Source organism: Hylobates moloch, unplaced genomic scaffold, assembly GCF_009828535.3.
Source record: "Hylobates moloch isolate HMO894 unplaced genomic scaffold, HMol_V3 SCAFFOLD_18, whole genome shotgun sequence".
Lineage (NCBI taxonomy): Eukaryota > Metazoa > Chordata > Mammalia > Primates > Hylobatidae > Hylobates > Hylobates moloch.
Window position 1 is genome coordinate 68,161,896 of NW_026652293.1, and position 12,752 is coordinate 68,174,647.

General features: G+C 45.1%; 1 protein-coding gene across 3 annotated transcripts in view; it reads right to left on the bottom strand.

The window, feature by feature from the left end:
* Positions 1 to 436: 436 nt before the first annotated feature.
* Positions 437 to 12,752, bottom strand: part of GNG4 (G protein subunit gamma 4) — a 103,714-nt gene continuing 91,398 nt past the window's right edge. For all 3 annotated transcript variants that reach the window (XM_058430851.1, XM_032136951.2, XM_058430850.1), the window contains exon 4: positions 437 to 1,836. In XM_058430851.1, the coding sequence (XP_058286834.1) occupies positions 1,708 to 1,836 (129 nt within the window). In that variant the 3' untranslated portion in view covers positions 437 to 1,707. The remainder of the gene's footprint in view (positions 1,837 to 12,752) is intronic.

Genomic DNA, 12,752 nt, shown 5'->3' on the forward strand with positions numbered 1-12,752 from the left:
GGCTAAGAGAACTCTGGGGCCGGGCTGCCTGCCCTCAAATCCCAGTTTTTCTGCTTACCATGTGTAACCTTGGGCAAACTACATAAACTCTTTGTGCCTCAGTTTCCCCTCACTCTAAAACAGACATATGGCTGGGTGCACTGGCTCACACCTGTAATCTCAGTGCTTTGGGAGGCCAAGGTGGGCAGATCACTTGAGGCCAGGATTTGGAGACCAGCCTGGCCGACACGGTGAAACCCCATCTCTACTAAAAATACAAAAATGAGCCGGGCGTGTTGGCGTGTGCTTGTCATCCCAGCTACTAGGGAGGCTGAGACATGAGGATCACTTGAACCTGGGAGTGGAGGTTGCAGTGAGCTGAGATTGTGCCATTGCATTCCAGCCTGGGCGACAGAGCAAGACTCTGTCTCAAAAAGATGAATAAATAAAACAGACATGCACTTATGGTATTTATTGTTGGAAGATTAAGTACCTTAATGCACACCAATGCTCAGATGACTGGGGGGCACATAGGGGACTGCTGTCACCATGACTCACTCCTGCAGGGAAGGGGCTGCCCTACTAAAACCCCAGCGGGCCCAGTGCTGCGTCCAGAACAGGTCCTTATATTACTGCAGCCCATAATGGAACTACTGAGTAGGAGCCAAAAGAGGAGGGAGCAGGAAGAGGTGGCATTTGGAGAGGGGAGACCGCACCCACAGGTCTGCCACAGCACATCAACGGCATGGGGTACTTTTACAGTCAAGTTGACTTCGGTGTCCACCCACCATCTACCTTTGTAGGACCCTGAAACAAGCGACATCCACCATGGCCCACAGCCGGGGCACCACAGCCTCAGGAGGATACATTAAGAAAACCATTCCACAGCCGGGTGTGGTGGCTCACGCCTGTAATCCCAGCGCTTTGGGAGGCCGAGGCAGGCGGATCATGAGGTCAGGAGTTTGATATCAGCCTGACCAACATGGTGAAACCCCGTCTCTACTAAAAATACAGAAAATCACCTGGGTGTGGTGGCACGTGCCTATGATCCCAGCTACTCAGGAGGCTGAGGCAGGAGAATCGCTGGAACCCAGGAGGTGGAGGTTGCAGTGAGCTGAGGTCACGCCATTGCATTCCAGCCTGGGTGACAGAGCAAGACTCCGTCTCAAAACACAACAACAACAACAAAAAACAAAAGAAAACCATTCCAGTCCTGTGGGTTGTTGTCTTTTTACTAGGATGATGGAAACGCAGGAAATACAGAACCTCTGCAGCTGCTTTCTCCAGGAAAGGAGATGAAAACGTTATGTTTCAGTTGGTCAAAATGCTCTAATTTGATACTGAATATTGCAAATAAGGGATATTTAGCCATAGTTTTTTTTTTAAATAAATTATCCACTGAAATGTATTAATATGATATAAACTTGGAAATTGATGTTTAAAAATTTTAAACTCTTAAGTCCAGACTTATTTTTACATGGCACATTTGTTATTTGGCTATGAAAATTTTGATTTTCTTTGCCAATAATGAAAATAACATGAAAATGAAAAGGAAAAAAATGCAATTGAATGCCACGAAGAAAACAGATGAAAACATAAGACAAGCCCCGGCCACCGTTGGCTGGGGAGGGATGGGTGTTGGTCTCACTCCCTAAGGCTTAGAGCATGCATGGTCTCTACAGGGGACTTTGAAGGTCAGAAAAGGAGGCGTTTTCATCACACACGGAGTTAGAGAATGGTACAAAAGAACTTCTTCTCGCGAAAGGGGTTTTCTGACGCAGGCACTGGAATGATGAGAGGGTCTTCCCGCACGTGAGCTTCACAGTAGGCCAGGAGGTCTGCAGCTGCCTGGGAGACCTGTGAGGGCACAGAGCACAGGCGCTCGGTTAAAGGCCTGTCCGCAGAGTGAGTCCAGGGAAGAGGTGTCCACGTACAGCAGGGACAAGCCCTAGGGTAGGCTGTATTGTGTGCACAGCCTATGACAAGGTCATGCCCAGGCTGGAGGGAGGGTTTGTGCAAACCTAGGAGACTGATTAGAAGCGTGTCTCCAAGAAGGGGAGGCTGCCCTCGCATGGTAGGTCAGCATGGAGACAGGACTGAGGGCCGGCAGGAGGCCCAGACAGCCTTGTTATATTCTCGAGTAGGTGAGGAGTGGAGGTTCCAGGACAGTGGTCTCACAATGCCTTTGCTAAACCGTTTCTGGAAGAATAAAGCAGAAGGCAGCCCCTGGCCAAGCCAGTGTGATCATATTTATTATCATTATTAGTTGTTTTATTGCAATCCACTCTTGTGACCAACACAGAGAGACACTTCATCCTCCTCAACAGAACTTGTATTTAGCTATGTTTTATAAGCACACGTCTTATTTTTATTTACTTTTCATTTTTAGTTATTTTTTTTGAGGCAGAGTCTCGCTCTGTTGCCCAGGCTAGAGTGCGGTGGCATGATCTCCGCTCACTGCAACCTCCATCTCCCGGGTTCAAGTGATTCTCCTGCCTCAGTCTCCCAAGTAGCTGAGATTACAGGCACCCACCATGCCCAGCTAATTTTTGTATTTTTAGTAGAGATGGGGTTTCACTATGTTGGCCAGGCTGGTCTCAAACTCCTGACCTCAGGTGATCTGCCCACCTTGGCTTCCCAGAGTGCTGGGATTACAGGCATGAGCCACCATGCCCGGCCAGCACACATGTTTTAACTTGGGGTGGCCACTCCCCTGCGGAGAGAGGTGCTCCTGACCAGAAAGTTCTTTCCCTTCCATTTCTTTCCAGGCTTATCTGAAGCCTGCTGGCGCATGGCAGTTGTGCATCAAACTGTCCCCAAGCTCAAGCCCAGAGGAAGAGCAAGCTAGGAGAGGGTGGGGTGCGGACAAGCATTTGCTAAGAGGGAGAGGCAGTTACCAGCTTATTTTGTTCATGGTCTGTGTCATGTGCTTGGCAAATAAATGGCCTGTGCATTAACTCATCCTGCCAATTAGGCTGTTCTGCCTGCGAGTGTTTATTAAGAGGATTACCGGCAGGGGTAAATACATAGCAGTCAAATGAAATCCTTTTAGTACATTCAATGTCTAAATCTTCCCCAGAATGATAAAAATGTTCCACAGATGAAGAAAAAAAATGTTCAGAAGCCTCCAGCTACACAGGCCATACACATTCCCTTCTGGGTTTTAAAAATTGGCTCATCTTTCAACATTTTACAGAGATTCTTCTGATTTTCGGTCCAGACCTAACCACTTTAGCAATGGCTAGAAATAATTCCAGCAGAGATATACAATGAATCAACTAAACACATCACTCAAATAAATCAACTTGAAGTTTAGCAGATGAGTCAATCTAAATCCTGACAAAGCCTATATCTGTTAAGAATGTGGCGTGGAGAAATGAGTTCCTGTGAACATCAGGACTCAGGTAAGTAGCTCAACCTTTCTGAGCTTCACTTCCCTCATTTGTAAAATTCAGGAGTGTTGGAGAGCTCTAAGGTCCCAATTTACTCTAAAACGTCTATGATTCTACCTTTAATAGCATGGCCGGTATTTAAGATCCTAAAAACGTGTATGTTGAGTTGAATAGGAGTGTTTGAAGTTTGCAGTGGTTTACAGGACGCCCATATAGGAATTTCCCAGATGGGTGAGGCCCAGGGGCAAACTGAGCCTGTCGGGGGCCTGTGAAGCCATCACAAGGAGCTAGAGCACAGGCTTAGGGAAACGGACTCTGAGGCCCACAGGGCTGTGATGGACACACAAGAGAATGGAATCACATGGTGAGTGCTGCAACTCAAAGCCGTTGGGCTTGGGAGATTGAGCCCTCCCTTGCTGCCACCTTCTAAGGAAAGCCAAGTGCCCTCCCCAACTGCTGGAGTCATGACCTCCTTAGTTTCCACTCCTGGCTTCTCACCATGCCCAGAGATGCAGAAGCTGCTGAGGTCTGGGGTCTCCCTCATGGCCACCATGTTAGGACAGCCACTAAATTCATCCAGTGGCCCCTCTGGCAACCCCTGGGCAGTGGTCTTCACTGCTGCCTGGGCAGCGCACACAAGGGCTGCAGTGTTGGAACAACCACATTCCTCCTCTAGGAGCCACTGTCCTCTGGGTTTGCTGTCTAGGCCCCTGACTCCAGTGAGCTCTTCTGGGAGTTCTGTTTAAGAATGGCTCGGCTGGACGCAGTGGCTCACACCTGTAATCCCGGCACTTTGGGAGGCCAAGGCGGGTGGATCGCCTGAGGTCAGGAGTTCAAGACCAGCCTGGCGAACATGGTGAAACCCCATCTCTACAAAAAATACAAAAAATTAGCTGGGCGTGGTGGCGGGTGCCTGTAATCCCAGCTACTCAGGAGGCTGAGGCAGGAGAATCGCTTGAACCCGGGAGTTGGAAGTTGCAATGAGCTGAGATTGTACCACTGCACTCCAGTCTGGGCAACAAGAGTGAAACTCCATCTCAAAAAAAAAAAAAAGAATGTCTCGTCTGACTATCATGCCCTCTCCAGTTTTCTAGTTTTCACTTTTCCCATCTACTTCATTTTTTTTGGACATGCTCCAGTTTCATCTGAATTCTCTACAATCCTTGTTATGTCATTCAGGAAGGAAGTATTCACTATCTACCCTTTAGCTAATTAAGAGGATGCAAGGGAAAGAATGAGGCAAGAGTTTTGCCCTCTAGAGGATCTCACTGTGATCTCAAACATGATGAAGTCACTATAGTAATCCATGTGTGATGAAATGTCACAAAAGAACACCTGCACGCCACTGTGGATCCATGATGAGAGGCCGGGAGACGGGGCATCTGACAACCTGTCCAGTCCCACACAGTAGCGGACACCTTGGTGAATCTGCCCCCTTTCTTCAGAGGGCAATCACTGGACTTCTGGGCCCAGAAACACGATTTCCTGGCACACTCAGAATAGATCATCTCTTGTGGCTGACCCATATTAAACAAGCTCAGGAGGCAGCTGGATAAAACCATAATACAAATAGAAGCTAACATTTACATTTACTGAGTGCTTCTCAGGTGCCAGTACTGTGCTACATGCATCAGATGTACTATGTCATTTAATTCTTCTGATAAGTACGATTCTAGCCTGGGCAACATAACAAGACTCTACCACAAAATGAAAAAAATTAGCCAGGCGTGATGGTGCACACCTGCAGTCCCAGCTACTTGGGAGGCTGAGGCAGGGACATCGCTTGAGTCCGGGAGTTCAAGGCTGCAGTGAGCTGTGATCGCACCACTGCACACCAGCCTGGGTGGCAGAGCAAGACCCTGTCTCTAAAAAAAAAAAAAAAAAAAAAAAAAAAAAGTACAATTCTTCATTTATAATTGACAAATAAAAATGGAATATATTTATGGTGTACAACATAATGTTTTGATACCTGTATACATTATAGAATGGCTAAATCAAGGTAACTGACACATCCATTACCTCACATAATTTTTTTTTGTGGTTAAAAACATAAAATTTACTCTTTTAGCAATTTTCTTTTTTCTTTTGAGATGGAGTCTCACTCTGTCATCCAGACTGTAGTGCAGTAGGGCGATCTCAGCTCACTGTAACCTCCGCCTCCTGGGTTCAAACAGTTTTCCTGCCTCAGTCTTCTAGTAGCTGGGATTACAGGCTCCTGCCACCATGCCTGGCTAATTTTTAAATTTTTGGTAGAGATGGGGTTTCACCATGTTGGCCAGGCTGATCTCAAACTCCTGAACTCAGGTGATCTGCCCGCCTTGGCCTCTCAAAGTGCTGGGATTAGAGGCATGAGCCACTGAGTCTGCCAAACAATTTTCAAGTATACATAAGTACTATTCTTAAAGCCACTTTATAGATGAGGAAACTGAGGCACAAAGGTTAAGAAGGTCACTCATCTATTAAGAGAGGAAACCAGGGCCGGGCACGGTGGCTCACAACTGTAATCCCAGCGCTTTGGGAGGCCGAGGCAGGCAGATCACAAGATCAGGAGCTCAAGATCATCCTGGCCAACATGGTGAAACCCTGTCTCTACTAAAAATACAAAATATAGCTGGGTGTGGTGGCCCATGCCTGTAATCCCAGCTACTCGGGAGGCTGAGGCAGGAGAATCGCTTGAACCAGGGAGTCAGAGGTTGCAGTGAGCCGAGATCTCGCCACTGCACTCCAGCCTGGAGACAGAGTGAGACTCTGTCTCGAAAAAGAAAAAAAAAAGAGACAGCCAGAGTTTGAAGCTAAGCTATACTGTACTACAGCCGTCCCCAACCTTTTTGGCACCAGGGAGTGGTTTCGTGGAAGACAGTTTCTCCACGAACTGGGGGTGGGGGGATGGTTTCAGGATGATTCAAGTGCATTCGATTTATTGTACACTTTATTTCTATTACTATTACATTGTAATACATAATGAAATAATTATATACAATTCACCATAATGCAGAATCAATGGGAGGCCTGAGCTTGTTTTTCTGCAACTAGATGGTCCCATTTGGAGGTGATAGGAGACAGTGACAGATAATCAGACACAGGATTCTCATAAGGAGCTTGCAACCTAGATCCCTCACACGTGCAGTTCACAATTGGGTTTGTGCTCCTCTAAGAATCTAATGCCGCTGCTGATCTGACAGGAGGCAGAGCTCAAGCAGTAATGCAAGCAATGGGGAGCACCTGTAAATACAGATGAAGCTTCGCTTGCTCACCCAGTGCTCACCTCCTGCTACGCGGCCCGGTTCCTAACAGGCCACAGACTGGTACTGGTCCATGGCCCGGGGGTTGGGGACCTCTTTTATACTACACAGAATCTACACTTGACACAGAATCTATAATCTACACTGTATACAGAATCTATACTCAGCCACTATACTACAGCAGCTGCTTTGTTAATTGACAATGAGACCCGTAATTCTCAAGTGGCCTGGAACTTTCTCACCTGCCCAGCAAGTGCAGAAGAGGAGAGATCCTTGTGGATCAACTACCTGGCAGCTCACAGGACCAGAAGAAGGAGAGTCTCCCACCTAGAGTGTCTTAGGTCATTTAATTTAACCTAGAGACAGGAGGTGTCCTCAGCTGGGACTCACCCCCTTTCCCCCAGCCCTGAGAAGTGCGGGATGGACACGGCCACTGTGGTCTCCAAGACACCCCTTCCTCTAGGCTGTGACCTGCCAATCCCCTTCTGTCTACACATACGATCCAGCTAGTCAGAAGTTGGCTGGCTAAACTGTCACGACAGCTTTTCTCCCCTTGATCAGTTTACCTGTCCAGGTGTTTATCAACATCCATCATGGGCCAGTTCAATTCTTTTCATTCTCTGGGAACAACCTCAAGGGGGCGCCTCACTGGGGAAGCTGCACTGTCAACCAGTACATCCTGTACATCATGGCCAAGCATTAAAGGAGTGGGCTCAAAAAATGTTGGGGCTGTGGGGGACAGCTCAGTCGGGGAGAGGTCAGGTTGGGCCCACGTTCCACTCCATAGCAGAGTAACTTCTTCCCTTACAGCCCAGTGTCTGCAACACCCTAACAATTATGCTATTAATGGTCTGGCCTTGCCAGGTCTAAGCAGGTCTCATCTAGGAATGTTTCTCTCACCTCCCAAAGGTGATACTGTACTTGATGCCACAATTTTTCTTGCAAGAAAACGAGTTGTTCTTAGATTGCCTCCTTTTGTTGCTTTAAGATCACAGTTGCATTTGCTGAGTTATAACTACACCCCTCTGGCTTGCTGAGTCCTGTCTGTGCACCCATATAATAGGAATGCACACACAATGAAGCCAGTATTAGTGCCGAGCAAGAAGTGCTCAGTTTAAGCCCGAATGTGTGGATCTGGGCTGGTTCCATGCAACGTTAATTTCCTAAGTGCACTCAGAATTACTGAAATGTAACACTGTGAAGAATGGCCCACTTACGCACAGCTGCATCTAATAGAGCATAAGTCATCTTACAGCAAAATAGTCAAGGGAGTTTTCCACCTTCATCACCCCCTCTTTTCACATACTGTCCAGAGTCCTATATAACCTGTATAACCAAAGTATCTTGGGTAACCTCTGAAGTTTATTGTTAATGTGATCTGAAAAGATAAATATAGGTAATGACTGTCTTAATGAGCCTGACATATGAAAGGTGGTGTCCCAACACATAGCTCGGTATCCAGGTATTAATTAACCTAAGCCTGCTCCTTTCGCTGAGAGGGAGAGTTTTCTTAATCAGCCCTAGATTGACGTTTATGGTTGGAGGTTTCCTTCAACACGTACCAAATAGGGGTTGCAGACACCGCCAGATCCCATTAAACATCTGCCATCTTTGGAACATAAAGTAGACAATTTGCTTTCAAAGAGAAAATCTTATTCTGGTAGAAAATTAAAAATTCCTTTACTGTGTATCCTTTCTCATCAAGCCTGAATTCGGCTTTCCCTCAAGTTCGCTGTGATGAAATGCCTGGAGCATCTCTGCGCCTCTCCGTCTTAGTATTGAACTGTTAGAGTTACAAGACAACAGATGTTGAAAAGAATCGGTAGCTTGGGAACAACTGCGGAATTTTACCATCACATTTCAGAGTAAAAGAGGTGATTAAAGCAGCCCAAGTTAGCACATAATCCTGTTAGTTGCACTATAATTACAAGCTTCAATGATGGGAGAAAATGCCGCAATTACTATAGTCACATTCCATGACAAGACAGATGACATAATTATTATTCTGGCTGTGACACCCGCTGCATTTATCCTTTGCATCTGAAGTAGACAGACCCACACCTATTTCTAAGCAATCCTGGTCTATTTAACAGTACTACTGGGAATCAAAAGCATCTTGGTTGGCTTTGCCTGTTTCTCCTTCTACTCCAAGAAAACAAAGCAGGATTATAGTTAATGGCACAGCCAGGTTGCAGCCAGCATGGTGTAATGGTATATTTTACAAGGTCTATAATGGTATATTTTTACAAGGTGGAATTTGGTGCACTCTCTACTAGAAGATATCATATACTGCTTATCCTCAGCGGGATCCTGGGGACATTACAGGTATATACCTCACCTCTAAATTCTCAGCAAGCACTGCAGGGTGAACTCTTGTGCTTTTTTTTTTTTTTTCCTCCTAACATTGGGAAGTATTTGAGACCCACACACCAGTTCCTAAGGGCAATCTCTAGATACTTTCATATTATGGCTTTCAGTGGATCCCAGTAACTACTCTGTACTATTCCTGGTCAATGTGGGCAATTCTTACTTGTTGGTGGATGGCCTGTATGGGGAGGGGCTTCCACCCAGTGGGTGGGTCCTAGGCCACAGGCAACATCAAGCTGAGAGTGGGTTAGGTTATACCTGAAGGTGGAAACCAGAGAGAGGAGGGTAGGCGATATGTGTGAATAAAAGAATAATTCAACGGAGTCCGTCTCTGAATCCTTAAGTCAAATGTCCGTAGCAGTGGACTAGCCACTGTTAACTACTTTCAGGATAGGCTTTTTGTCCACATCAAAAGTTGATTGCACATTGGGAGCTAAATCTAAGATGCTTGAAAGACAGTTGTAGTATCACCAAATTAACTTAAGTAAGAGTAAGAGCTGTTCTGACAACTCTTCAGCACAGGAATATCAAAGCCCTCACTTGTTTAGAATATGATTGATCTAGATCCACCCTGGACCTTGACTTAACCAAGCCCTTTCAACAGGTCAGTGTTTGTCCCATCTGACTATCTCTCAGTTTTGATACTTCCCAAATTTCCAAAAAGAAATCCATAATTCCATCATTTTGCAAGTTTGCCATGCTGGATAAGATGGACACTCCAGGCACTCAGCTTTGACTCCTATAAACGAGAATGGCAACACCTGCTGGTTTGTGGCTAAATGGATGCCATCATATATTGCTGTGGTTTGAAAGTGCTGTCTCCCAAAAGTATGTTCTGGAAACAATGTGACCATGTTAGGAGGTGAGGCCTGATGAGAAGTTATTAGGTGATGAGGGCTCTGTTCTCATGAATGGATTAATGCTGTTATCATGGGAATGGGCTCCTTATAAAAGGATGGGTTTGGCCCCTTTTTTCTCTCTCTGCCTCTCTCCTTGCCCTTCCGCCATCTGCTGTGGGGTGACACCGCAAGTAGCCCCTCACCAGAGGTAGCCCCTTCCCCGCCCCCAGAACTATGAGTTAATAAATTTCTGTGCATCATAAATTACCCAGTCTGTGGTACTCTGTTATAGCAGTACAAGCCAACTGAAACATAAGCACACGGAGTTATTAATCCATTATTCATTTGGCTACTTTCTAGTAGAACAGAGAAGATATTTGAGAAACAGACACGAGAAAGTTTCTCAGAAATTATTAGGGTATTAGATGCCCACAATGGCCCTGACCAGATCATCCCCATGAATAGAAGAGATCCTTTTCTTTTCTAAGTGCAACTTTCATTTTCTTCTTCTACTACTCATGTTCTACTCTTTCATTTAATCCAAAGAGTTTTCCCCTTTTATCTGATCCCAGTTCTAGAATTGCTCATCCTAATAACCTCTCCTCAATATGGCCAGATTTTTGGATTTTAGCCATTCTAATAGGTGTGTAGCGGTATCTTATTAATTTGTAATCTCTAATGACATATGATGTTGAACATGTTTTCATATGCTTATTTTCCATTTGTATGTCATCTTTGGTGACATGTCTGATCAGAAATTTTGCCTTTTTTTTTTTCTTTTGAGACGGAGTCTCGCTCTGTCACCAGGATGGAGTACAGTGGCATGATCTTGGCTCACTGCAAGCTCCGCCTCATAGGTTCGTGCCATTCTCCTGCCTCAGCCTCCCGAGTAGCTAGGACTACAGGCGCCTGCCACCACACCCGGCTAATTTTTTGTATTTTTAGTACAGACGGGGTTTCACCGTGTTAGCCAGCATGGTCTTGATCTCTTAACCTCGTGATCCACCCGCCTCGGCCTCCCAAAGTGCTGGGATTACAGGTGTGAGCCACTGCGCCTGGCCATTTTGCCCATTTTTTAATGTGGTTGGTTGTTTTCTCATTGTTGTGTTTTAAGGGTTCTCTCTCTCTTGCTCTCTTGTGCTCTCTCTCTCTCTGTATTATATATTTTATATATACAATATAAAATTATATATATACAATATAAAATATATATAATATATATATTTTTTATTTTTTCTAGACGAGTCTTGCTCTGGGGTTCAAGCGGTCTCCCACCTCAGCCTCCTGAGTAGCTGGGACTACAGGCGCCCGCCACCATACCTGGCTAATTTTTGTATTTTTAGTAGAGATGGGGTTTCACCATATTGGCCAGGCTGGTTTAAACCAGCCTGGCCAATATGGTGAAACCCCATCTCTACTAAAAATACAAAAATTAGCTGCTGGGCATGGTGGGCCTGTAATCCCAACTACTCAGGAGGCTGAGGCAGGAGAGTTGCTTGAACCTGGGAGGCGGAGGTTGCAGAGAGCCAAGATGGCACCACTGCACACTCCAGCCTGGGCAACAGAGCAAGACTCTGTCTCAAAAAAAAAAATGAAGAAAATTTGCTGGGATTTTGATTGGGATCACATTGACTCTATAGATCAAGTTGGGAAAAACTGCTATTTTAACTATATTGAGTCTTCTTACCCATAAACATGGACTATCTCTCCACTTATTTAGATGTTTGATTTTTTTTCCTCAGTGTTTTATATTTTTCCTCATACAGATCTTGTGCATATTGAATATATCTGGTATATTTTTGCCCATCTTTTTACATTCAACCTGAGTCACTTTATTTTAGGTCTATGTCTAATGCAAAATATATTCTTTTTAAAGGTTAAATCTGATAATCTAAATTAGTTTTCCCACTTAACACTTACTATTAAGATAGATATATTTGGTATTGTTTCTGCTGTCTTACTTTGTTTTCTGAAACTTTTACGTTCTCTTTTGTTTTCTAGTTTATGTTCCATGGTCTTTATTTCTTGTCCTCCAGTAATTAAGAAGTGTAGGCTGGGCACGATGGCTCACACCTGTAATCCCAGCATTTTGGGAGGCCGAGGTGGGCGGATCACTTGAGGTCAGGAGTTTGAGACCAGCCTGGCCAACATAGTGAAACCCCATCTCTACTAAAATTACAAAAATTAGCCAGGCATAGTGGTGCACACCTGTAGTCCCAGCTGCTTGGGATTGCTTGAATCACAGAGGCAGAGGTTGCAGTGAGCAGAAATCGCCCCACTGCATTCCAGCCTGGGCGACAGAGTGAAACGCTGTCTCAAAAAAAAAAAAAAAAGAAAAAAGCGTGTTTTATCTTTATAGCCTTAATATGTTTATAATGTTAATCAGTTTCAGAAATGAAGTTATATTGATTGATTCACATCTATGAAATATGAGGAAATTGGCTATACTGGGCAGTTATGATGCATGTTTTCCCCCAGCAACTGAACCCCTTCTTTGGTTGGAGGAATTATCTACTTTAAGAGTCCTCGTGTGGGGAAACAATTATTTCTCTTAATAGATCTGAAAACGTTAAATATTCACCTTCCCAGAATCTCTTGCAACTTGGCACATGTGACTTTGTTTCTGTCTATCTGATACATGTGCCAGACTTTGATGAATGATCTGAGGGGAAAGACATTAGGAGCTTTTGTTCTGGTGGCAGTGGCCCTGGCTAGAAGGTTGAGTTCCTGGCTCAGAGTGACAGTGGTACAAACTGTAGCAGGTAGTGCTGGGTGGTGATTGCAGCAGTTCCCTCCTGAGACTGTTCTGCAGTGTGGTTTTGAGTGCTGTTCCCAGAAGATGAATCTTAAGCCCGCTTCTCTAGACTTTCCAGCAATTTTATAAGCTATTCAAAATCCCTTTAGTAAGTTCCTTTTATAATCAACCTAGATGC